The sequence below is a fragment of the Triplophysa dalaica genome, chromosome 6 (genome assembly GCF_015846415.1).
Source record: "Triplophysa dalaica isolate WHDGS20190420 chromosome 6, ASM1584641v1, whole genome shotgun sequence".
Taxonomy (NCBI): Eukaryota; Metazoa; Chordata; class Actinopteri; order Cypriniformes; family Nemacheilidae; genus Triplophysa; species Triplophysa dalaica.
Genome location: NC_079547.1, coordinates 24,345,886 through 24,372,414, shown reverse-complemented (window position 1 = coordinate 24,372,414; position 26,529 = coordinate 24,345,886). Strand labels below are relative to the sequence as shown.

Genomic DNA, 26,529 nt, shown 5'->3' with positions numbered 1-26,529 from the left:
AAAATACAGATATTTTGTGTAGTACAAAAAATACAGTTTTTGTACTACACATAGATCATTCAACTATTGAAATCAATAAAGAAATGTAAGCTTGATTTTATAATCCACAAAAACAGCAGTTCCCCGCTTACTTTAATGTTTATAGGACATTCTTGCCTTCCACAATATGGCAGCACTGTTGAGATACCATTAGGCAGCAAATGAGACGTTTATATATGTCTATGGTCTCATCCACATGGTAGGAACGTTATTTAAAGGCCGTAGTTCCAGTGGGAGCTATTAAAGCTGTGCACTAATTAGAGAACTTCCAGAAGGTCGGAGAACAAGGGAGTTAGAAACAAATGAGTAAACAAAGATCCAGAAGGGAGCAAAAGAGTTTGCAATACTTATTAGAGCTGCCCTGGAGAGAAAGAAAGAGAGAGAGATGACTATGTTTGAGATGTCGTCAACCGTCGTGTAATGATGACAAAGATTAAATAGTCAAACCCTGTCTAGTACGTCTGCAGCACTTCACAGTATGTATGCTTTTTCTATGTAAAACAAATATTTGGAAGACCTATACATTAACTTGATCATTATCTTTAACATGTTTTGACACAAATTGGACTAAAAACACAAAATATCCACACATAACCGGAACTAGACATATGCCATGTGATAACATTGCACAGCCATAAATACAATTTTGACAGTGAGTCAAAAGATTTTTCTTGAAATTTTCAATAATCATTTCTCTACAGAGAAGTAACCATTTCACAAATACAAAATATATAGTAAACTATAGTTAACCCTAGTGAGCACAAACTTTCACTGTGGTATTTGTAGTAAAACTGTGGTGACAGAAATGGTAATAAATCCGGCATTCTCCTTATAATAAAACCATAGCTGCATCCCAATTGGCATACTATCCGTCCTAAATAGTATTCAAAAATAGAAATAGTGTTTCCCAAATCATAGAATGCTCAAATGAGTATTCTCAAGGAACCCGGATGGTCTACTGTTTCCGGTGAAAATTCAAAAGGTGATTCCAAGGACACTTAACGGCGCGCTGATAATACCCACAACTCACTGCGAGAGGACGGAGTATAGTGACGCTATACTGCATTAATAAAATTAAATAAAAGATGCTTCGCTTAATTAATAAATTTAAGTATAAAGTCAACATAACACACAAAATATTGAATGAATAAACACTTAAAGTCCCAGTGAAATTACAATTTACAATTCTTACTTTTTCATGAAATATTGCAACGTTTATAGTAAATAGCTTATCAATGTGGGTCATTTTCTTTTCAAAATTCAAGTATTCTCATAATTTTCAGTTAAAATCTGAATATGTGCTTCCGTCCGGAAATGACGTAAAATGACGTAAACTAGATGGCTTGGGCGGAGCATCCGTTAACTCCTCCCATTCAAGTATCAGTCTGCTGCCAGTTTCATTTCAAAATGCAACGGCTGTTTTATACATCCAATCAAATCGCAGAGAAAGACGAAAGCGACACCCACACATTTTCTCATTTGCAATACATTTTCACTCAGAAATGCATCAGAATACGTAAGTAAAAACTATCGCAACTTTCGTTTCACAGAGACTTTAAAAGCAATGAAGAGCTGTATTTTGATGTTCGTGACAGTTAAGGATCGCAGTGTTGTCTAGACATCAACGGTCCTTTCGTCTTAGTATGTCCCAGTGCGTGCATACAGTTTTGCTACACTTTTCCATAAGAAAAGCAGTACTTACTTTAAGGTCATAGTAGGCAAATTGGGACGCAGCACATACATTTACTTTTCGTAAGAGTCTGTAAGTTTTACTCTCGATTATGATTAAATCCGATTTACACATAATAACGTTGCTGCTGTTTTTGTCTGACAGAATTTATTAATGATGTGTTTGTGTACAGCTACGCACCGTGAACAGACAACCATTAAAATAAATGATGACCCGTCCTTCAAATAAACTCCATTAGAGAGACAGTCAACACACAAACATACACATTTAAGAATGGAAGCGGGCCGCTCTTTCTCTTCCCGTGAACCCTGATCTTCAGAGGATCTTATAAACGTTGGAAATTAGAGCGTGTGGTTTCAGGGCGAGAGAAAGACAAAATTAAAAACATCCCAAAATGAAATAAAGATGAGTGCTGTGTCGGGGCTCAGCCGATGGAATATAAAAGACAGAGTATGAAATATATATACCGCACGGGAGGCAACGTGAATGCTAAGCCCGATGTACCTGCAGTCTGAGGCCTCGGCTGACGCTGGAAAGATCAAGCCCTCTCAATCCTCACCTCCTCCATGCAGATCGCTCTGTCTCTCACCACGGCAACAACAGAGAGCCAATGAAACCGACACCCAGTTTTAATAAGATTCCCTGTTTTTTCCAGCTGCTGTAATGCTTTTATTATTGCACATTCACTGGCAGATGAAGCGTATTGATCACAAGGCCACGAGGAAAAGACGATAAAACTACACGTGTGCATTTATGAATAACTGAGCTCACAGGAAGAACATTTGGGTGCAAACTTTTTGCTGTATAAAGGTACTGAGGTGTGCATGATTTGATACACACTGTGCATTTCTCGCTGTGATGAGGGTTACATTTCTTATGATGTAATGTGTGTCAGGGAACACGATTAAAGGTGTGCGTTTATTATTGTGTTATTTTTGTTTAAATGAATCGCACTAAATGGACGTGTTACATTGGGATCGTGTAGACAACTCTCTGAACTCTGGAAGTTTAGTCTAGACGATTTCTAATGCTCACGGTTGTTAAAATCGTGTGTAAGAATGAACAGAAGGAGAGGTCGTGATAATGGAAGAATTATATGGAGGTTTCACCTCATCTGCCATGTTCTGTGGAAAGAGATTCAGTCATTGATCCGGAGCTTTTACAAAACAAACCAGCTAAAAGACTTTATATGGATGCTCTTATGCAAACGGAATACTTTTTCCCCCCAAAAAAATAAAGATTTTGCAGTGTCTGATATCAAAAAGAACTCCAAAAACGTTTCAGATGAATCAGAATTGAATTGTCTAATTGTCTCTGTTTGTATAGTTAGATATTTTAGTTTATATATACATTTATTTTAAATATGTAGCGGAAAAAGAATAAAAGGAATTCTGACTGCAAAAAGCACAATCATGTGTTCATGTTTAACTGACTTGATATGAAATTAACTTCGTGGATTTGTAGCAATCAGGTACCGATAATCCAGAGAAAACCAGAGATTATATGGAACATGTTTGATTCCTAAAAGAAATGACAATACTGATGTACACGCTGTTCTTATCTTTAAACCTGGATCTGTCTCTGTACTAATTGTAACGTGTCAGATGTGCTTCACATCTGCACACCTGTGTTTCCCAAGCCAAAAAACAAACATCCTTCTGTTCACCACCTCCTTCTGGATTTACACACATAGATTACAGAGTTTATTAATATAACACACAAATGTTTTTACGATCTAACATATAATATTATAACAGTAAACCAAGCAATACAACCTGCAAAGGCGATCAAGTGTTTTCTGGTCATTTGTCTGATGGCTGTGCATTAAATGTGGTGCATTGTGGGATTGATAGTGGAGGTTTCTCATTCGAAATTCACTTTCACTCTGGAATGCGTCAAAATACGGAAGTAAAAACTATCGCAACTTCCGTTTCTCGGGAACTTTAATGCAAACGTCTTATTTTGACTCATGTCTTGTTAGATTCTAATGTTCTAATTCACAAATGACAATAACTTTAATCATAAATGTCTGATGCAGCTTAGATGCATATGTGTACTGTGTGTGTACACATACCTACATAAACTATATATATATATATATATCTCCATACTGACACGTGACAACACATCATCCAGAATGTCACAAAACATCTAAACACATATATTCATATGTGCGCGTATATATACACAGTACATACTGTTCACTGGATGATGTGTTATATTCAGTATACTGTATACATATGGATGGATGTGTTTAGATGTTTTGTGACACTCTGGATGATGAGTTGTCACTCTGGGGTTCTTACGTGTCAGTATTGACAGATGTTTTTTTTATAATTAGCTGGTGATGTCAGTAAAACTGCTGTCACTGCGTCTTTCTATACACCTCATAAAGAACTCAAATGCTTACATTTGAATTTCCTGGAATTGCCTTAAAATGAGTCTTTCACTCATATCAAATTGCCTTTTTATTGCTGAGAAAACCGGGTTTTCACCTCTTTTCTCCTAGTTATAGATATAGAGTCAATGTTTTTGTAGGAACTCGTTTTAAGATTATGCAGGTCATAAGGAAACATTGTGCCTTACTTTACTACTAATTTATTCACTAAAAGAACATTACAAGAATTATTTTTTGGTATTATGTATTGTTTTATGCTAAATAAAACATGTTTGAACGTTACTTTGAAATGGTTCATATTATGTACCTATAAACTGAAATGTATATAGTAGACCTATTAAATTTTACCTTTATTTTGCACTTGCATATCATGCTTTCAAGTAGTAGTTTTGTTTTTGAGTATTTCATGGTTACACTTTAGTTTTCGTATTTAACCTTCAGCGCATGTTTTAGAAGACTTAGCAATAATTAAAAATAATTCATTTTTGGTTATGTTTTGCAATGTATTAATGGACACCATAAAGTCCCTTATTTGTGTTTTATTAGAACGACCCAAGTTGGTCTACGGGTGTGATGTGTAACCATGAGGAGAGAGTAATGATGTTGCCATGTGTCTTCTGAAGGTCACCATTCTGTAGCCGTGCATTGTGGGAAATTTGCCCCAGTCGGAATGGATGCGCATTTTGTCTTTGACTTTGGCCGAGAATGTATTACCTTAGTCCTGTAACTCTCCCTGCAAAGCAACCACTGGACACTTCTTACTAGACTTCTTTCTTTCTTTCCATCTTTCGTTCTATCCTTCTTTCGTTCGTTCATTTGTTCGTGCTTTCTTTCGAAATCTATTTTTGAATTTCTTTATTTATTTCTTTCTATCTTTCTTTCTTTCGTTCGTTTTTTCTTTCTTTTGTTCTTTCCTTTGTTCTTTCTTTCATTCGTTCGTTCTTTCAATCTTTCTTTTGTTCTTACGTTCGTTCGTTCGTTCGTTCTTTCATTCATCTTTCTTTCTTTCTTACATTCTTTCGATCTTTCATACGTTCGTTCGTTCTTTCTTTCTTTCTTTTTCTTTCTTTCTATCTTTTGTTCTATCGTTCTTTCGTTCTTTCTTTCTTTCGTTCTTTCTTTCATTCATGTGACATTGTAAAAGTTCTTTAAAAGAAGTGAAACTTCACAGCAGTGCAGTACCTGTATACTGTATGTGTACGTATGTGTGTCAGGAGGCCTTTAACCCGTCCTGATGTTGACCTGTCCTGGTTTAATGTCTCACAGCTTGTTAGCATTTACATCTCCTGAACAATTCCCAAAACACACACACATCCATCTGCTCTCATTCCAACACATTACTAATGTCCAGATTTCACCTAACGCAAGTGAGTGTTTGTGTGTGTGTTCTATTCGAAGCTTAAGCAATATATTTATATCTTTGTCACTCGTTCATGTTTACATATTATGATCAATTTACTTACGCCACGATTCATTAATTTATATGCCCACAACTCTGAGCTCAAACCACTTTAAATGACAAGTAGTCTGTAAGTCACTTCTTCACATCAAGTGTTGGAGATGCTGACACTGGAGTCGCACGCTCTCACCGTTTACTCTTAATAACCCGCATTCGTCCTCTCTTCCAGAGAGACAAAACACCAGTGTTATTTGCCCAGGGCACAGCAAACATTAATTTAGCTACATGTCACTCTCGTATCTCACGTTTATATCTCTCAGACGTGCTGTTTTGATAAACCTGACGGCAAGCTGTACGTGTGTCCTGTGGCTTTATAATCAGTGAATCTAAGCGGACGGCAGGACCTCACATATCCAGACACCATTAAGTATAACGGTATGCCGCCTCGGGCCCCGCCGGCACTATTTCATCTGTAACTGAGCTGCAGATGTGACTGTCACGTTTTTTATCCTCTGAATAATGCCAACCATCGTTTTAAAACAGTGGGAGAGTTTTTCTTGTATTTGTTTGGCATGTCTAAAGGTGTGATGTTTGTTATTTGTGTGTGTGTGTTTATTGTGCCGCCAGCTGTCAGAACCCACGGCCGTATCCCGCAGGTAGAGTAACCTGAGCTGTGATGCTACAACCGCCCATCTGGCACACAAACACACACACATAACAAATGTTTTCATTGTTTTTTATATTTCTGTTTTTGACAGAGGCACTTTTATTTGAGAGAGAATATTTCATTTTTCAGCTATTTCACTACAATTTAAAACATTTATTTCGAATGCATTGTTAATCCTGAATCCAATCCTGGCTTGAATTTAACCCTTTAGTTTGTAACAAGTTTGTGTCAAGATTTTTTTTGTAAGTGCGTGTGTTGGCATGTAAAACAAGTATTTTTTTAATAGATTTAACCATAACCATATTTTTTATACAATTCAAATCCAGATTTTAAAGTCCGTGAACCGGAAGTTCGATCGTTTTTACTTCTGTATTCTGACACATTTCAGAGTGAAAAGGAAACTCAAAGGAGAAAATTTGTGGGCGTGGCTTGCGTTTTTTGAGCGCAAATTGATTTTTATACTTTTTATTGGTAAAATGTTTGCAAAAAAAAGTGTGACTAATAATAAGGATTTATTATCAAATACAATCCTGAAATATGAAGATACAAGGTTTCAGGAGCCAAAGTCCAACCTTGCAAATAGAGAAATGGTTATGTATAGATTTAATATTAATAAGTTAAGTTATTTTCAATGCTGTGTTCTAGGCATATAAATGTAACAAATTATTAATTATTACTGCACAACACATTTCACATCGTCTGCTTCATGCCATCATCTTTGTGTCTCTGCCGTCTGTGCTGAATCTTTACATTGTTTAGAATCACTGCCACATGTTTAGACACACACATGCTGATACATGCAGCAAACCTATTTGTGCATGCCAGACGAGCAAAAATGCTTTTCACTTCAAACAATTCATTTTGTTCTAACACCATTGTATCAGGTTTTATGTTCGTGTTAAATAGACTTTAAACAGTTATGCTGTGGCTTAACTTAATGTTTACATTTTAGAATAACATGTTTCAATCCAGTAGATCAAAACATGTGATGCTTGTTCAAATTACTTCAATAAATCAAGTTTACACAACACAACTATTTTTTAACCACATTACTTAATCCATTTGAGTAGAGATACATTAATTACTTAAGAAACTAGGAACGGGATTTCCTCTTCTTCCCATCATGCTTTGCACGGGGCTGAAAATGAAGAGTAAAAGTTGCAATAAAATGTTATTTTATGCATCTTTTATCAAAATGATGAAACAGGGATATTTGTTCATGTTTAATACTCTTGTATGTTTGTATTTAGTGTGAGTTAAAAATAACAGCTATATCAGAAAACAGGTAACCTTAAACGTACTTAATTCAATCATGGATAGTGGTTCCACATAATGTAAACATGTTAAAATACTTTAAGTAGGATTTATTTAATTGAGTTTAAGGTATTTGGATATGGTTGTTTAAATTTACTCAATTCAGTTTAGTTCATCGTACATTAGGTATTCGTGTAGAGACACCATATTTCTGTTATGTGGAACTACTGTCTATAATTGAAATAAGTTACTGTAAAGTATCATTTTTTTTTGTGTAGGCCTATAATAAGACAGAAATAACAGAAATACCCCTAACAGCATCGTCCTCATTTATCTCCCACCGTGTTGTCTTTCTCAGCGTTGGATTGATGACATTGGATGAGTGTTGTGTATGAATACATTCGGTAATCAGCAGAATTGGCCGAAGATAGCAGATGGCGCGCGTACTACGCTCAGCCAGGGGTCCGTGCACTTCGTCCTTGAAGAACGCTCACAAATCAGCAACTTGAGTCGGGGAGGAAAAGTTCTTGTAACAAAACTGTGAATATTCGTTGAAGTGTGCTCACTAAAAGGGGAGATGTTGATGAATGGGTTTCAGATGAGTATTGATCCGGAGTGGAATTGTGCTTCTGTTTTATGTATTTTTGTGCACCGAATCGTTCTGCGGGGGGTTTGGGGCTTAGTCAGATGTTGACCCTGCTATTTTTCATTGGACGAGGACTGTGATAACACACGCGCACACACAGATCAGTACGGTGGGTTCAAGGTTCACCTACCGCTGCGTTCCAATTACTTCAGTGATTTATGTATTGCTTGCGTGCGGCCGGATTCAAATGCTCGCGCAAAACACACATCAAAGCGTTGCGCAAAACATAATACAAACGTTTTAGCACGAACCATCTGTAATACAATAGTTTATTTGTCTTTTCCTCACACAGATAACCTCTAGACTCGTCTCTCTAGAGCAGACAGGGCATTGTTAGCGTGCCGGCGTATATCGCTCAATACGTCTCTGACAGCGACTTCACTCTCTTGCTAATGAGGGCGCGAGGAACCGGCCTCCCGACTGCATCTCCCTGACAAACCTGACACCTCTCTTTCTGTGTTTTGTCATCATCCCTTCATCGTTTTCGGCTCGTGTCGCTCCTCTCACCCTCCAGATTTCCTTCCAACCACCCGGCACCCTCCATATCTCTACGCAATCGCTCCTCTGCGTTTTCCCTCCCCTCCTCTTTTCATTATGTAGATGCTCCCCGCTCGGTGCGGCGGCTGTCTGCGTTGGCTATACCCCTTTTTTATTTCGTATATTTTTCTGTTGATTTCTCTCGCAGCAGGAGTAGAGAGGGCATCAATCACAGCCACTTAGTGTCGCTCATCTTAAAGACGGGACACTTCTCCTCCTCACCCCGCGCACCCGTCTGAATTTTAAAACTCACTCAATACATAAATCTGCGGAGGGCTCGGTCGCCCGTTGGCAATCTGACTCAAATATATGTTTACACGTTTACAAATGAGGAATGCGCAAGAGCGCCGTCACTTCTTATTCCTACCGGTCGGGGCTCGGAGCACCAGACTGCCGGTGGTGCAGCTCTTATTTAGATGAATGATTAAAGTTACGGCCCAGCTAGAACTCTCCGCCCAGCGCTCTTATTTGAAGAAGAATGTACGAGCTGTCATCTTTTGATGCATCGCTCACCGTCCCGCATGCAAACAGGATTCAGCCCTGGCACACACACACACACAAGAACCGTCTACCTGGGAAGGGTAGGCCTGTACTTTGAAAGTGATGCCACGAAATTTTGTGATGTAATATCGCAATACTTCTGGCTTGTGTTGTAGATGATTTAGATACGATGTGCATTTCCAGCACTATGACAAATCGTAATTAGTTAATTGGTTTGAATTCCAAATCAATCCGTTGAACTATGATTCATAAAAAAGCAATAATGAAGTAACTTAGTCACTTTCACAAAAGCAGATCACACAAATAAGATCAGTACGATTCACTACGAATTTGTACAAATGAGCTATCCTTACAGTAAAGAAATGTATTAAAGTGTGCGATTAGTATCCATCCATCCATTTTCTACCGCTTATCCGAACTACCTCGGGTCACGGGGAGCCTGCGCCTATCTCAGGAGTCATCGGGCATCAAGGCAGGATACGTGCGATTAGTATACTTCTTTTAAACTTAAAAAATGATGAATCATGCTTTCATCCATCCATCCATCCATCCATCCATTTTCTTCCGCTTATCCTGGGCCGGGTCGCAGGGGCAGCATGCTTTCAGTCTACCTTTAATATACTTTTTAGAAATGTACTTAAAACTTACAACATCTGTTTTATTTGATGTTTTAAGAAGTGTATTTGGCTTATACTCGTACTCAGCCTTTTGATTAAGACATACTTAAATGTGACCCTGGACAACAAAATGGGTCAATTTTTAGAAATTGAGATTTTTACATAATCTGAATCTGAATAAATAAGATTTCTATAGATGTTTGAGTTGTTAGATGATAATATCTGGCTGAGATAGAACTGTTTAAAACTCAGGAATCTGAGAGTACAAAAAATCTAAATATTGAGAAACGACCTTTGAAGTTGTGTATCAGGGGCACTCAAAAAAATAAAGTTTTTATATATTTAAGGTAGGAAATTTAAGAAATATCTTAATGGAGGGGGCACGGTGGCTTAGTGGTTAGCACGTTCGCCTCACACCTCCAAGGTTGGGGGTTCGATTCCCGCTTCCGACTTGTGTGTGTGGAGTTTGAATGTTCTCCCCGTGCCTCAGGGGTTACCTCCGGGTACTCCGGTTTCCTCCCCTGGTCCAAAGACATGCATGGTAGGTTGATTGGCATCTCTGGAAAAATTGTCCGTAGGGTGTGAGTGCGTGAGTGCGTGAGTGAGTGTGTGTGCCCTGCGATGGGTTGGCACTCCATCCAGGGTGTATCCTGCCTTGATGCCCGAAGACTCCTGAGATAGGCGCAGGCTCCCCGTGACCCGAGGTAGTTCGGATAAGCGGTAGAAAATGGATGGATGGATCTTAATGGAAACTTATCTTTACTTAATATCCTAATAATTTTTGGCACAAAAAATGATAATTATGACCCATAAAATGTATTTTTGTCTTTTACTATAAATGTTCCCATGCAACATAAGACTGGTTTTTGTGATACGGGGTCACAAATGTCTAATGAAGTATTTTAAGTAGGCTATTCTTGGTTTGTAGTTTACTCTTTTGATTGAGTATAGCCTACTAAATACATTTTCACAGAATTTTATTTGCACACGTTTATAGTAACAACAAAATCAATCATGGAAAAATGTACAAATAGTGAATTATGTAAGTATGATAGTAAGTATGATGTTAAGAGAAATGAAAGACAACTAAAGTGTACTTGCAGTATAAAAAGTACTAAATGTTTGCTTAGAGCACTGTATACTTTAAAGTGTACTTTTTAAGTATAAATGAGCTACAAGTTGTGAAATAGTAAATGATCAGTATAATTAAGTTCCCTATACTTGCAGTACCAATTAAAAGTGTATTACTGTTGAAAGTGAACCCTTAAAAACTAAAAACACCAAATTGAGTCCAGTGTTGAAATAAACCACTTACAAGTATACTTTTAGCACATTTATATTGGTATACACACTACATAAAGTACAACAAAATACTTGTGAACTTGACTTAATTAATAAAATGAAGTATACTTATTTTTTTAAAGGGAATAAATTCCCGTTAGATCAGGTCGGTTTTTTTCTCACACTAAAGGAGTTTGGCAAGATATTTCAGAATTTCTGCCAGTGAACAAACTTTCTTCAGTCAAATTTGGACACTTGTTTTTTTATAGCTTTACTTGTTTGTAATGGAATTGCTTTAGTTTTGTGGTGTAATGGCTTGCAGTATACAATATACAACATAAACGTTCTAACTTGGTTTTGTCCATTTTGTACTATGTAAACTCTTTCATCCTTTACAACAGAAGCGATTATACCGATTATAATGGTTATTTTGTTGTATAGTTTGAATAAAGTATCTCGCAACTCTCTCTCTTTCTCAGTCTTGTTTTATCATTTTTTCCTCACTCTCTATGTTTGATGGATCGCTGTGGGTTTTGTGGAGAGTGATGATCCCCTGGGATGGCGCGTGTGTGGCTGATCTATGGCCCGTGAAGTTACTCAGTGCTGGTGGTAGGGAACACTGAAGAAGATTCTCTGGGGCTCTGTGAGGAAGAGAACGAGCATTATCTGTCCTTCAGGGCCACGGGCGAATCAAGCCTCAAACAGAGCCCTTCTAAAAAGCTTCGGCGCTGGACTATGACCATAAACATCTTGACCAGCATTCTGTTCTTTCTAGCATCAAGTAGTCTTGTTGTTCACATTTAAGATTTGACTATTAAAACTAAGGTATTAAGCGCGTAACTTTTCCTGCAGTCAGAGTCGACCTCAGATCAGAGGGAGGGGATTGAACAATGTGTCAGTAAGCAACCCCGGTGAAAAAGTGCACAAAATATATACTTATATGTATTGAAAGGGCACTATTTTCATGCACTAATTTGTACTTAATATACAAAAAAATTAATTATTTTTACGATAAACTTGAAGATCTATGTGTAATGTACTCAACTGTGCTATTCTTAGACTCTATGATTAGAAATACGATATACAAGTACACTTACGCAAGTGTAATAAAATAAATTGCACTATTTTGAACTTGAAAAATAGTTAAAAATGCTTTAAAAACACCTTAACAATGCCTTGCCCATCATCCTAGAAGTCTGGTGAAATGTAAAAATCTCATTTAAGGACTATTATAGTACCATAAACTGTTGTCTCCATGCCCGCTGTGCTCGAACCTTTCTATAAACTCTTATTTTTGAATGTTTAGAACAAAGATACAAACATCACGCTGTGATATGATGACATAAGTGCACGTCCCGTATGTAATGAAATCAAATGGAGCTTTTTAGTAAAATTGCATTTGTAATGACACAGAACAATGTAAGATGAAAGCACCGCTGGTGCGTCTCGTCTCTAAGCGGTAAACAAAGCGTTTGTTTCGTAACCGTTTGTTTGTTTTTTAGACGGTTTTGCCAGCGCATTATTAAGCCCGGAATGGTACCCATCACATATATTAGAATAAATAGCTGGTCTAGGATCAGTCTTCTCCGTTATGACGAGAGACTTAAGAGATGAGATGTAATGCGGTCTTTAGTCTCAGCGTCATGATGCCTTTTCCTTCACATAACAAAGCGATGGAGAGCTGATCCTGTTCTGACTGTGGTTCATGTTTCAGCAGATGTTATTATAGACACTCTGAGAGGTTAACCGGAAATGTATATGATTATATAATCTCACCGCCTCACACTTTCGATATGTGCACCTGTTTATTAGCTCAACTTTAGGTCCCAATCTAATTCCGAAGTTATAAACCAACTCGCAAGTCCACGTCAAGCTGTTTAAGGATCCTTTTTTAAATTGTTTGAGCGATGTGTCTCTCACGTTATGGAAAGAGAAGTACTTTTATGTATTGAACTCAATGAAGGTTTATATTATATACTGTAGTGCCCAAAAGTGATGACCGTCAAGTATATTATTGAAAACGATTTTGTATATGTGTTGTGTAGTTGTGCTTGGAGTGTAAGTTTAACATTTGGGATGAAATTAAAGAGGTTAGATTAAAAAAGTACTCAACACATGAGTGAAACTCATAAGACTCTATAATGCAGCAAAAACATTCATATCTGGTAAAACTGTACTCTATGTTTGCCTTATGTACTTTTTTTTCCCATGCGTTTTTTGGTATATCACATTAGAATAAAACCCATAATCCCTAATAGGGTGTAGTTAGTTATTTTTGGTTTGGTTATTAAAAGTAAATATTGTTTAAATGTCAACTCTTTACTGCATACTCTACACATATACGTGTGTGTTTGATGATTATCGGCCGTGTGTCAATACACATCAGAGTTTCTGTCTCCTCTCAAAAGTTTTGCCCTAATTAGGAAGCACATCGATATTTTTCCATGCATGTTTCCCTTACAAAATCTCTGGCGTTCAGGATGTCAATAATAGAAGAGACATAAAGGCTATTTAGTTTTGTTTCTGCTACAGCAGGTCTTTAATTGTGTTTTCCCATAAGAGCATTGCATGCATAAATATGATGAGACGTACAGTAAAATCTATGTGTAATGTGTGCCTCAAATCATTTAGTCTTGAAATATTTGGAAATGTTTGAGTTCATGTCGAGATCTTTTCAAACACTAGAGGTGACAACCCGGAAGAAAATGTTATTGCTCCAAGGTTTGTTTTCTTCATAGGAGGTTTCATGGAGTTCTTAACTGAAGTCTGTGAAGTTGCTTTAGAGAAATAAAAACAGAAACAAATAAGAATATAATTGTTGAAACACATGAAGGAACCGTTTGGAGGTTCAAAATGAATGCAGATTGTAGATGTAAAATAATCTTGATTTGGAAACATTTGATGAGAAATGTTTGAGTTCATATTGAGATCTTGAATAATATTGACTTTTGATTGCAAACTTAAGAAATCTGAGCTCAGTTTGAGACACTGTAGAGACTTTTGAGGAATATCTGATTTCCATTTGCTCTCCAATTGATCTCATTGATGCCTAGTAGAAATAACAGAGATATTTAAGTGATCTTCTCGGTTGAAGTTTACAATTTTTCTCATTTTGTGATTTACATTTTCTCGTTATTTAACCATTTGATGTCTAAAACAGCCATTTGTGATTTTAAATTGATCAAGTAAACTAGTGAAGTTCTCTGTTTTAGGAACTCATGAAACATCATGGTAAAATTCACAGTATTTTTATGAATTCTCTGACAGCTCTCCGTACAGAACGCCTTTAGACTCCATACGTCATGAGTAATAAATAATCGCTTTAGCAATGACTGTGCCGAGATAAAAATGAATTGCTTTCATCCAGTCACCCATCATGCCATGAGACCCAGGGCGTCCCTGACAACAGCCAGCATGAGTGATGTCACTCTCCGAGAGTCATTTTTTAAGCTCGTCTTTAGGCTGTTGTAATTACGCTCCTCTGGCTGAAATTCTCCCGGTTTGCATGCAGAGGAGCTCCGCCGTACAGCATCTGTATTCTAGCTAAAAGTCTGATTCCGGTGACTGATCACTGGAGCCGTGGAGTATTTTTATGATTCATATTTGAACCCACAATGAAACTTCCTATCAGCCCTAAAGTAAATGTACATTTTGTATTGTTTGTAAATACATTTAAGAGAGAAAGTAAATTAAAGCTGCAATTTTTAATATTTATTTATTTCAAGGAAACAAAAAACAGTTCTTGAGCGAGTATACTGTATAAAAAAAATTGTTCAAAACAGTTTCTTTACTTTTACGTCGAAGAATGCAAAATTAAGTTACTAAATAAATGGAAATTAAGTATCGATCTAAGTTGAATTATTTTGTAAGAATAAATAATAACAATTATTTATAATAATATATATGTTTCATTATTTATATATATAGTAAATTATTTATAAAAAAGGAAAGAAGTCTCTTCACCTTTGTGTCGAACAATGCAAAGTTTAGTAAATAAATAGTATTGAAGTGTTGGCTTAAGTTAAATTATATATTTTATAAAAATATTATGATAATGATATATAATATAGTTATATTTATAGTTATAATATTTCAAATATAATTTTGATATATATATTATATCTTACAAATTCATTGTTCAAAACAGTATCTTTACTTTTACTCGAAGAATCCAAATTTAGGTAAATAACTAATTTGGAATTTAGTGGGAGGAGGGGAGAATGGGAGGAGAGATAACAAGATGATATACGATACATTGTATCATACATTGTACATGTATCATTGTACTGTATTCATTACATCAAGGTATTTGACTGTAGAACATCACGATTGACCAATCACAATCGAGCATTCCAGAGAGCCGTGTAATGAATAATTGGTCAATTCTTCCCTTTATGATTCCATGCGGTTTTATCACCTACTTGCCGTGGACCTTGACCGGAGGGGTGAAAGTCAAAGCATGTAGAGACGTCTGCCTCCCTCTGGCTGCCAGCATCACGGAGGTGTGTGCAGGTGTAGGTCAGACAGAAAGTGAACTCAAGAGCGCCGCTGATCTCAGACGATCTTTTCTAGACTGCTGTCACACACACAAACACACACAGAAAATGGAGCTGAAGCTCTCATAGATTGACTTGTGCATCAATGAGTGTTGAAATGAGCATGTGTGAACATCAAGATGTATGCAATGTGATCACTCTGTCTGCGTTTTTTTTTTAGTTGTGTGCTGTTCTCTTTGAGATGTTTTGTAATCTTTCAAAACAAATGCCATTGAGGAAAATTTGTGTATTTACACTGGAAAAAATATATTATGCTTGCCTTGTTTTCCAGTACAAAAAAAAAAAATCTTATATGGCAGTGAATGATGTCCATGAACTGAAAATTGCTAACATTCTTTCAAATATCTTTCTGGTCAACAGAACAAAGTAATTCATGCAGGTTTAGAACAACTTCAGTAAATGATGACAGACTTTTCATTTTGGGGTGAACTGTCCCTTTAATGTTTTAAACGTTGGCTCAAAACGAAGGAAAAGTATTTGTCAGTGGGGTGAGACAAATTAACTTAATTAAAAAAAACTTAATTTAATTTTTAATTTAAAAAAAAATTATAATAAGTTTAATGTTTTTTCATGCTTTAAGCAACATTTTATTTATATTAATTTTATTTAAAGTTATTTTTTATTTTTTTCTTATTCTATCTTTTAAGAAAATAAGACTCAACACCGTACGTCATTTTGCTTCTCATATAATATACAGTATCTTGATTTAAAAAAGTTGATATACAGTATATGTTTTGGAAAACAGGTCAAGAGCAAGAAAATAATTTACCTTATTATATGTAAGTATATTTGCATATTTTTCCAAATTTATGGTGATCATTCTCCTCTGTCCATTGCAAACTCTCTTCCATCTCCTGGCGTTGCTTTGCTTTATTGGCTTGTTGTACATTTGTCACATAATGGATGTAAAATGTGGTGTAAATGCTGTGTCATTTAAACTAGTGTGAATATGATTATAGTAAGGAAGGGTCTTTAAGAGAGATTTATTGTTGATCTGCTGAGCTTCAATGACTTTATTCAGCATGTGAAGAAGGTGCGGTGAAAGCTTAGCATGCTCACTTTTGACTGTTAGAATGATTAAAGCGTTTGGGGCTGTTAATCTCTTTATCCTCGTGTTATGACAAGAGCTACAACAAGCAGCTCATTTTAATGAGAATCTTCTTTTCAGGGGCAGCGTGCAACAAACACACACACACACACACACATGCATAACAACACACACTTGAAGCGCACAGACGCAGCACACACACTCAACTTTACTCTCGTATGACCTTAGAAGAACTGGACTTTGGGATTGACAAACCCCGGGTCCCGTGTGTCAATCTTTAGATGAAGTAATCCTTTATCACACTGTTTCTTTTACAAATGTGATCTTCTTGTGTCACCCGTTTCCAACTTTCATTATGTTAGTCGTTCCTCCTCAATTTCACAGTAACTTTTACTTCTTTCACTGTTTCTGCTTTTATCAGTCGCAGTTCAATTTCTCTCACTTCTGATACATTATAACTCACTCCATTATAATCCAAACCCTCTCTCTCTCTTTCTCTCCTCACTGGTTATCTCTTTTCCTCTCGGCTGTCTTTCTCGTCTCGTAATTAAATGTCATTTTCAGATCCTCATTTTAAAGGAAAGGAAGGCAAAAGTTTCTTATTAGATTATTGTGGAAACATAGAGTTCTCAAACTATCTCTCTGTGTCTCGATATAACTGTGAGGAAACGTCAGGGAATGTAAAAATGCCCCACAGGAAAAGAGAAACTATTTCAATGAAAGATGTTTTCCCTCACGTCCCTTCCCTTCTGTATATTCCTGCTGGATTTATGTGAGGTGCAGCATCTCGACGGTAAGAGAGCTCTGAATATTGCGTTGTGTGCTAGAGAACTGTTTTATTATCCGTCGTGGTCATGAGCAGATGGAGGACTTCGACTGAATAATGTAGAGAAGCGGTGAATAAGACACCAGAACTCCTTAAATACTGTTTTAAAAAATAGCATTTCAGGGTGAGACCGGCTTGATAAAATTACCAAAATACATTTAAGACAAAGACTCAATAGACTGAAGATGATCAAATATGGCATAGTTTTGATTTATTTATTGACATATTTATTTGCACAACATAAAGCCCATAGTTACATTTGTGGAATTCCACAGTTGGTTATTATTTTATGTGCAAGAGAAAATATCACAAAATAATGTTTCAATAAGATCTGAATTGTATATTAAAAATGTAAATGGGTCAGCTGTGATTTCATGTGGATTTTAATGGAGATATAGCACTGGATTTTGTGAACAGCATAAAAGAGGCGGGGTTTGAGTAAAATATCCAATCAGAAGTTAGCATAATATCTGAAACTGCTAGTGAGGATATTAAATATAATCTTCTTTGATTTTTGCAAACGTTACCACATTCTCTCTCTCTCTCTCTCTCACTCACTCTCTATCTGTTTCCATTCATTTGCAGTGTGTGTGTGTGTGTGTGGCCTTGGTGACAGTGGATCAATGTATCAGAGACTGAGATAGAAATGAATTGATTGTGTGAAATAAAACTCCAATTAGAGAAGGAAAAGGCGAGAGGAAGCACACGGCATTCATTCATTTTCCCATCAGTCCTTGGGGAAGTGTGAAGTGTTGGCCTAGGTGCACCATTGGACACTAACAAGTGGAATGAGTTACAGCAGAAGTGTGTGTGTGTGTGTGTGTGTGTGTGTGTGTGCAGCGGTGGGTAGAGTCAGTCAATCAGTTCAATATTCACTCATTGATTCCGTGTACAGATCACGTAACAGTATCTTAATTTTTGCAACATTAAATTGATTTTATAATGTAAGACTTGTTTCTCTGTTATGATTTTTAAGTTGTTGCATTGCATTTTTCTTGTTGTAATACAATATGAATGTCACATTAAAATGGTCTCGGAAGTTTTATGTTTAAATTTTTTGCATAGATTTCATAGTTCAAACAGTCGGCATCAAATGGACTCTTTTCTGTTCTAAGAGGACACAGTATGTCTGAAAATGAATTCATATACCCACCTGCATACTGAGCAGTACACATTGTACATTATGGGTAACTTATTTTCAAAGTTTATATAAAAATTTTATTGTCATTGAACAAAACAGTACAATTTGCACACATTAAAGTTTCGGCAGACAGGCACATTTTTTTCACCAGTATTTTGAAATAAAGAAGTAATATTTGCGATACCATTGTTGTCTGATTTAACATAATGTTAAACTTCACAAATAAGTTGGGAAATTCCATCTAAAAAAATCCAGAGTCTACGAATATGATCTATTTGTATTTCAAATATATAAAAAGGTAAAAATAGAGAAACAAAAGAGTTGGGTGTTCTCTTTCAAAAATGCCATTTCAGACAGAAGCGTGATTGACTTGTTATAGAAATAACACGCGTGCATGTAAATCCTCTGCAGGATGCGAGTTATTTAAAGTGGAAACATTTCCTTCGGTGAGGAAACATCTACATTTGGCGTAAAGCCTCAAGAGTCGATTTGTTATTCCAATAGGCCCTCATTCCAGAACTTCCGTCTCTGTTCCGACTTCCACCCCCTCATAAAGACTTTCTTAAAATGCTTTTTGCTAGTACTGTTTCAAATGAAGTTAGCGATTATTAATGGCCCTCTAACTGAGAAGCAGCCTCTCCTTCTCCAAGCTTCGCACCAATAAAGCCATTTCCCTCCACTGCTCGGGATTTCAAGCCACTGTAATCGGATTTTCTTTATATTAAATTCCCCGAGACATACATATGTATACACACTTCGTCTGGCTGGATCACTCCATCTTCTGTTCGACTCAACGGGTTATTATTTTACCTCTCTGGGAGATGGTGCATAAAGCTGGAGGAGAGAGGCCCGCTGGTGTTATATATCAGCTTTATTTTGGTGTCAGATGTAGTAAAAGCCGGTAACGTTTCTTTCGATGTCGTGTCTACAGACGTGTAAATGTGTCACTCAAATTGAAATGCTGTCGACGACCTCCTTCCAAGGCAGTTATGAACTCGTGAGCTTTTATAGCAATGTATTTCTGTCCTTGAGAGTTGGAAATTCACGTGAGCAATTCGTGGTTGCGTCAAGGATGAAATCTGTGCTTTTTAAATGTAATCCGTAATTGGGTGACTCTCATAAAAGCATGTCCAGGTCACTTTTCTCCTTGAAATTATAAAGAAATTAGAATTTGCACACAAATGAAGCGTCTTTGAGTGTGTGAACAGATGAAGAGAATTTGAGAAGGATTCTGAATTGATCTGACAATATAAATTTTGATTCATTCTCTGAACCATTAAACATATTTCTCCTAAAATGTGATTCGTTTAGTATAAAAAACAGGTCAAAATAGCAGAAAAGATGCTCTGTATTTTTTCAGACCTCAAATACTGCAAAAAACGTTCATATTCACTTTGAAGCAATACAACAGTAATCTTCTAATTTAGGAAAAGTTAAACAAAAAAAAGATTGTGTGATAACCTGCATCTTGATCACAGTTTTCAGGTGTCTTGTCATCCTGTCAGTCTTTCACATTGATGTTGGATGACTTTATGTCACTCCTGAGGTTTGATTTTGGGAAATTCAACAAATACATCTAGAAATGATGATAAAAATGACAAATTTGAAATAGTCTCTTAATTTGAGTGCACTGTATGTGTATTGTACATACTATACGACTATTCCATATATACTGTATATATTGCTACTCTTTAAGTGAATCCGGAAAAAATAAAGTGTCTTTACAATTCACAATGCTTTGCTAGACGGTAATAATGCTGACAATGTCTGTCCTTCTGCTGAAAGTTCTGCTTATTTCTTTGTGCTGGTCCGGAGCTGAAGTTCTCAGAACCGCCGGCAGCTGACGAATCGGACGTTTCATCGCGAGCTGACCACACTTCAGAAACCTCTTCAGGAGGAGCAGATGTGTCGTGGAAGATCTGCACATTGGCATAACATTAAAAACAGAGGAGCTGTTGAGCTCCTTATGATATTCAACGTTAAATATCTTATGAATGTTGGCTGAAAGTCTGCTAGATTTGATCATACGGGACAGAAAAGTATAAAAGCCAGCTCAAACATATTCAAGCAATATAGTTTCTCTATATTACACTCTTTTACAAGCATCATTATTTGAGATTGTATTCATATGAGCTACAGTAATAATACATCGGTCTACGCTCGACATCGAGCGCTTGTTTAAAACTCAGTATTTAATCTTGTGCGACACATGCTTGCCATTTCACTGACAGTGGTGAAATCGATGCTCTGTGTTGTGTCATCATAATTGATCGGCCGCACATAAAGCATTAGTTGGCATTTGGATGGGATCGATTTTCCTGTTTTCGTGCGGCGTAACTATCTCGCCCGGTGAAGAGTGTGACCCGTCTGGGGTCCAGGGTCAGAAAGGGTGGCGGTAGTTTGAGTGTCATGGAGATGAGCTGCTTGGTAGAACAGATCGAGGAGACGGTCATTTAATGTGAAGCTGATACAGCAGGACACAGATGACTGAGCATTTACATTTATGCATTTGGTAGACATGTACACAAAGTGTGTTAAAGTTTGTGTGTTCCCTGGGAATCCCAGAACCTTTTTATGATCAAATTTAGCTACAGGAACACGAGATTTCTGTGCTGTTGGTGGTACGTGAGTCTCGTAACTGATGAAACACGAGACACGCGAGTGCCGTATCCTTTATACGGTGCATTTAAGGCAGAAACTACTTTTAGATGAATTCATTGATCATGCACTTTATAAAAAAACAAAGCACTTTAAAGGGTTATTCAATTGAAAATACAAAGTATAATGGGAGCGGTTTAGTTTTGATGCATGGTCAAATTGACAAAGATAATGGAAATTTGTTTATTTCAATTTATGTGTTACATAATGTGAAATGATGCCAGACAATATCAATTGAGATTAAATGTTTTATGTGCAGTATTTGATTAATTGGCACTATTTAATGTAATTGATGATGGTGACAAGCAACATTTTTTTTTTGCTTTTTTTATATTTATAATTTTTAAACATACTTACTGCTTTTATTTAAGAGATGTGTTTATCATTTTTTTTATCATGTGTTCGGACATTTTTTCTCCAAAACATATTTACTGTAACTTACATCTTTAATGTAAATCATAAATGTTCTATAAAAAATTTTTACACCAAGCAATGGTTTCCTGAACAAGGATGATCTTAAACCAGGACTAGGCCTTAGTTGGGATGTTTAAGTCATTTTAAAAATTAACTTTACAAAAAAGCATTAGTCGGATTACTCGGAAACATTTCTCGAATAGCCTACATTTCAAGTGAAAATAATCATTATGTGATACATTATAAAATACTTACCATAATAAAAGATTGATTATGTGTATAAGATATATAGCATTTTAAAATGTTGTCAATGGAAGACCGCTGGCATATTCATCTGAAAATCTTTACTTTTAATTTGCCTCCGACAACATTTCTTATACGCATTGACACGTTGTCTTGCTCTGAGGTTATTGGTGCTCAGAATCCTCTTGATTTTTCCATCAGTCAGGTGTTTCGTGTCATGTTCTTCTGACTGTTATCAGAACTCAATAAAGCACGACATAAGTTGCAATTGAACGCGTGGAGTTCCTCCTCGTGAGCAGCGAGAATTAAAAATCCACATTCGCCCGATACCCATCCATCACCGCTCCTGTTTTAGATCTATACTGTCAGTGATCAATACTTCCTCACTTATTCCACTCGAATCGATCGGTTTGATCGGTTCAGTCGCACAGACACGCAGGAGTGAATTAATTCACTGATTAAATACACGAGCAGACGCATTGATGAATGATACTGAACCTTGCGACAGGCGTCTGGCTTCAGCACGGGCGATGGATGGGCGCGTGTATGGACGTTTGTGTCTCCAGAGGTGATGTGGATGGGAATAAGATGAGGCTTGTGTCCCGTGATGAAGAGGACAGTGAACTCTGAGTGTGAGCTGTATATTCAGAGGTCTTCTGGTGGGTTGTGGCTACATCCATTAGAGGTTGCAGGGAGATCTACGTTTAATCTTTCAGCCCGTAATAAAGGCTTTTTGTCTTCAAACTTCAAGTCAGAAGAGAGTATAGTAATTATGGTTTGAATACATCTCCACAAATGAAAATGCATGTTAAATTGTTACGAAGCCGTACAATTGTGACTTAACTGAGAACTCAGTGAAATCTCCTATGAAAGAGTAAGAATCATGTCCTATAAGAACTGGAAACACTTGTCCACAGTATTTATTTACACACATGCAAGATTAAAAATACGAGACGCAGAGAAAAAATGACATCGGAACAAATGGGCATACTGTGCGTGAGCGCATTCTCTTTGAATCGTAAATAGATCAGTGACAACAACATTAATTGAACAGTGAAAACAGAGATATTCTGCAGGAGGTCTGATGAAAGATCTGCGCAGCCTGAAGCCTCCAGACAAACAGACAGCGTATAAATTATGAAGGCAGCGGAGGATCTCAACCCGCAGACGCCGGCAGACTTTACACTCCTGGGTTTTGTCAAATGACATTTTCTTGTAGACTTTCCAAAGCTTTGCTTTCTAGATGTTATCCTCCCGCTGCAGAAATGGTCTGTCTCAGCGTTTGTAGTTTCTAATGTGTGTTGTGAAGTCGGTATTGATTGCGCTGAATATTCAGTGTGACTGAGGGAATGTTGCAGTAAATGTAGTTTTTATTGAGTTTTGTCAGGTGGAGAGATTGATTATCATTATCTGGCTGTAATAGTGCATGTGAAAAATTCAATTGGCGTGTTTTTTTGTGTTCAAGCTATAATAACAACAGTGTCCATCCAGCGTGTACAGTACACATCTCACTGCAGGTTCCCTCAGGCAATCACTTAATGCTGCACTTTGCTGATTTATTTGAATATTTCTTTCAAAACACATTTTTGTTTTTCCATTTAGAGGTTTTACACCAGGGCTGTAAATGAAAACAGTAATAAGAGAGGCAGAGATGCAAGATGAAAGTGTACAAACTTTATTTCTTCATAAATAACACGTGCTGACACACGTCTGATCAGGTGTAAAATCTCAATTGTGTCTTCTAGACGATGAGATTAAATGGGAAACAATTGAAAACTTCTGCACCTCAGATATTTTTCTTTGAAAAATAGAGCCAGAAGTCTCACAAATGTCTCCATTGGAGATTCAGAAGATAATGTCTCAAACTAACCTCAGATTGAAGTTGATATTATTAAAGATCTAAATATGGATTCAAACATTTCTTATAAAATTTACCCAAATCCAGATGATTTTTCCTCCACAATCTACTTTCATTTTACACCTCCATATTCTTCATGTCTTTTAAAAATTGTCTATTTTTTTATATATTCATTTTGCCTTAATAGAGACATCTGCGACTAATCTAACTCTAAAAATGAAAGACAACTGAGAAGAGCGATAGATGTTTTATCTGAATGCATCATTCCAACAAACACAAAGAAATTCATTTTACATTTAAATATCTAGACAAATGATCCATAATTATCATATTTCCAATTCAAATGTTTGTTTTCACTGTTACCGTGGAAAATTCAAATGTCTTTCTCACCCGAATGTGAAAATGATCCTGACTTCTCCACATGTGTGTGTTAACAGGTGCACGGCTTGGAGAAACAGGTGGGAAAATCTCTAGACTACCTGGAGCAGGGCCCATCCGGCACGGTCTTCAAAACGCTTCCGTACGGTGGAGTGCCCGGGGGAGGAGGAGCAGGACCGACAGGAGGTCTCAAACCTCCGTACCAGACCTCCAGGACATTCTCCACAATGGACCACACACCCATGAAACCCAAACCACCCACCTTCAGCTTCCAGAACCCATACGAGTGGGTCAGAAACCAATCGCAGCCGATGGATCACACCGGTTACCGGCCCAAACGCAAACCTTCCCTAAAAACCTCCATGAAGACTAAGAAAATCTTCGGCTGGGGGGATTTCTACTTCAACGTCAAGAGCCTGAAGTTCACCCTGCTCGTCACGGGGAAGATCGTGGACCACGTCAACGGAACGTTCACAGTCTATTTCCGCCACAACTCCTCGAGTCTGGGAAATGTCTCGGTGAGCATCGTTCCGCCATCGAAGGTGGTCGAGTTTGAAGTTCTTCCGCAACAGAATCCGCTTCACCATCCGGAAATCCAGTTTCACCAGCCCCACCAGTCCACCATCGACCCCAAAGACATCAAAACCTTCAACTGTCGCGTGGAGTACGAAAAGACGGACCGCTCCAAGAAGCCGAAGCCCTGCCTGTACGATCCGTCCCAGACCTGCTTCACCGAAAACACCCAATCGCATTCCTCCTGGCTCTGCGCCAAACCCTTCAAAGTCATCTGCATCTTCATCTCCTTCTTCAGCATCGATTATAAGCTGGTTCAGAAGGTCTGTCCGGACTACAACTTTCAGAGCGAACATCCATATTTGGGTTGAGAGGATGACCTCTGTTGTGATGTGTTTTCTGCAATTGTTCCTCTCGAAACTCCAGGAACGTACGAACACCGTCATTGGGAATCTGGCGTTTGATTTTTCTGTGTATATAAAAGAAAAGCCCTAATATGTTCCAGCCCCTAAAGGACTTCAGCCAAACTTAAAAATTCGGTCTCAGCATCATGCCATTTAAAATCGTATATATAATGTTGTAAAAAGCATCATGAAGTCGATCTTTGTAAGGCACACAGAGCAGATTCTGCAGAATATAACAGTTTACAGGTTTAAAATAACATAATGCGAGCAAGAATTTGTATTTTTGGGTGAAATATACTTTTACTATCGATCATTGCTTTGGTCAGTTTTTGTGTTGTTTGACTGTTAGACGAACAGGTGTCATTTTTTCTACCGTTCACTTTCACAAACCCTTTCAGAATGAGAATGACAGCGTCTGAAATACAGGAACTGTTTCTAACAGCATCGATGATGTGACGGAGAGATGCACTGAAAATCCCGCCAGATTTACTTTTCTATCACTTTATTCTCTTATATTTGATTTTAAGCCAAAATGCGTACAACAAACCTAATCAGGGCTGATATTAGCTTTCGCAAACTGTTGTGAAGAATATGAAGGCCACCAGTTAACAAGCCATTGTTTTGAAGATATATCGACATACAGGAAATACAGATCCAGATGTTTGAACAGTATGTGTGGCTGTTGCTGATGTTTGAGTCATTTTGAGGTAACAAAACCTTCAGAGCAAAGAAGCTTCAAAAATATTTTAGTTTTTATCTTAAACCTTCAGTTTCCTTAAGTAAAATGCCTTTGGTTTACTTGACTCTAAGGAATCTTCAAAAAGTGATTTAAAGTTAAAAATCCCTCAAAAACTATTTAGGAACTACACACGTGTGAGGTTCACCTCTATGTTGGCATATCTATATTTCTTAATAAGATAATAACGAATAGATGAAAATGAATGTTTTAAACCGAATGTTATTCACGAACACGAATAACATTTATTTATACTGAAATTAAAGCTTATCTATGTACTCTAAACTTAGTTAAAGGGACACGAAGAGAATATACAGACTGTGTTTCTGACACGGAGATAATGATTTACCTATATCCCATTTATATCTTTAATTGACCTGTCTTGGTTTAATTCTTTATTTTTTGAGCAGCGTCTGTGAATGAGACAGAAGTATATTGTGTGAGGAGGAATCCCGTTCTGTGCATAAAGTATTGCTTGATAATGTGTATAGTAAACATCGGGGCTAAATAATGTGTGTAAATAATGTATGACAAATAAATCATTAAATCTAACCTGGTGGACCTATTGTTATTTACAAAGATGAAAGGCACCTTATATTCTGTACCTGTGCAGGTAAGTTAAGGTTTCTGTTTGACATGTCAGTCTGTTAACCCATTAAATTCAGATTGTTCCCAGCTAAGTGAGCTTGTGTTTTATTCCTGTTTATGCAAGATGTGAGAAATCT

At 37.0% G+C, this 26,529-nt stretch overlaps 1 protein-coding gene across 1 annotated transcript in view; it reads left to right on the top strand.

Annotated features, from left to right (window-relative positions):
• Positions 1-26,333, top strand: part of LOC130424664 (neurexophilin-2) — a 41,875-nt gene extending 15,542 nt beyond the window's left edge. The window contains exon 2 of the mRNA XM_056750511.1: positions 24,211-26,333. Within this exon, the coding sequence (XP_056606489.1) occupies positions 24,211-25,035 (825 nt within the window). The 3' untranslated portion in view covers positions 25,036-26,333. The remainder of the gene's footprint in view (positions 1-24,210) is intronic.
• The last annotated feature ends 196 nt before the right edge of the window (positions 26,334-26,529 follow it).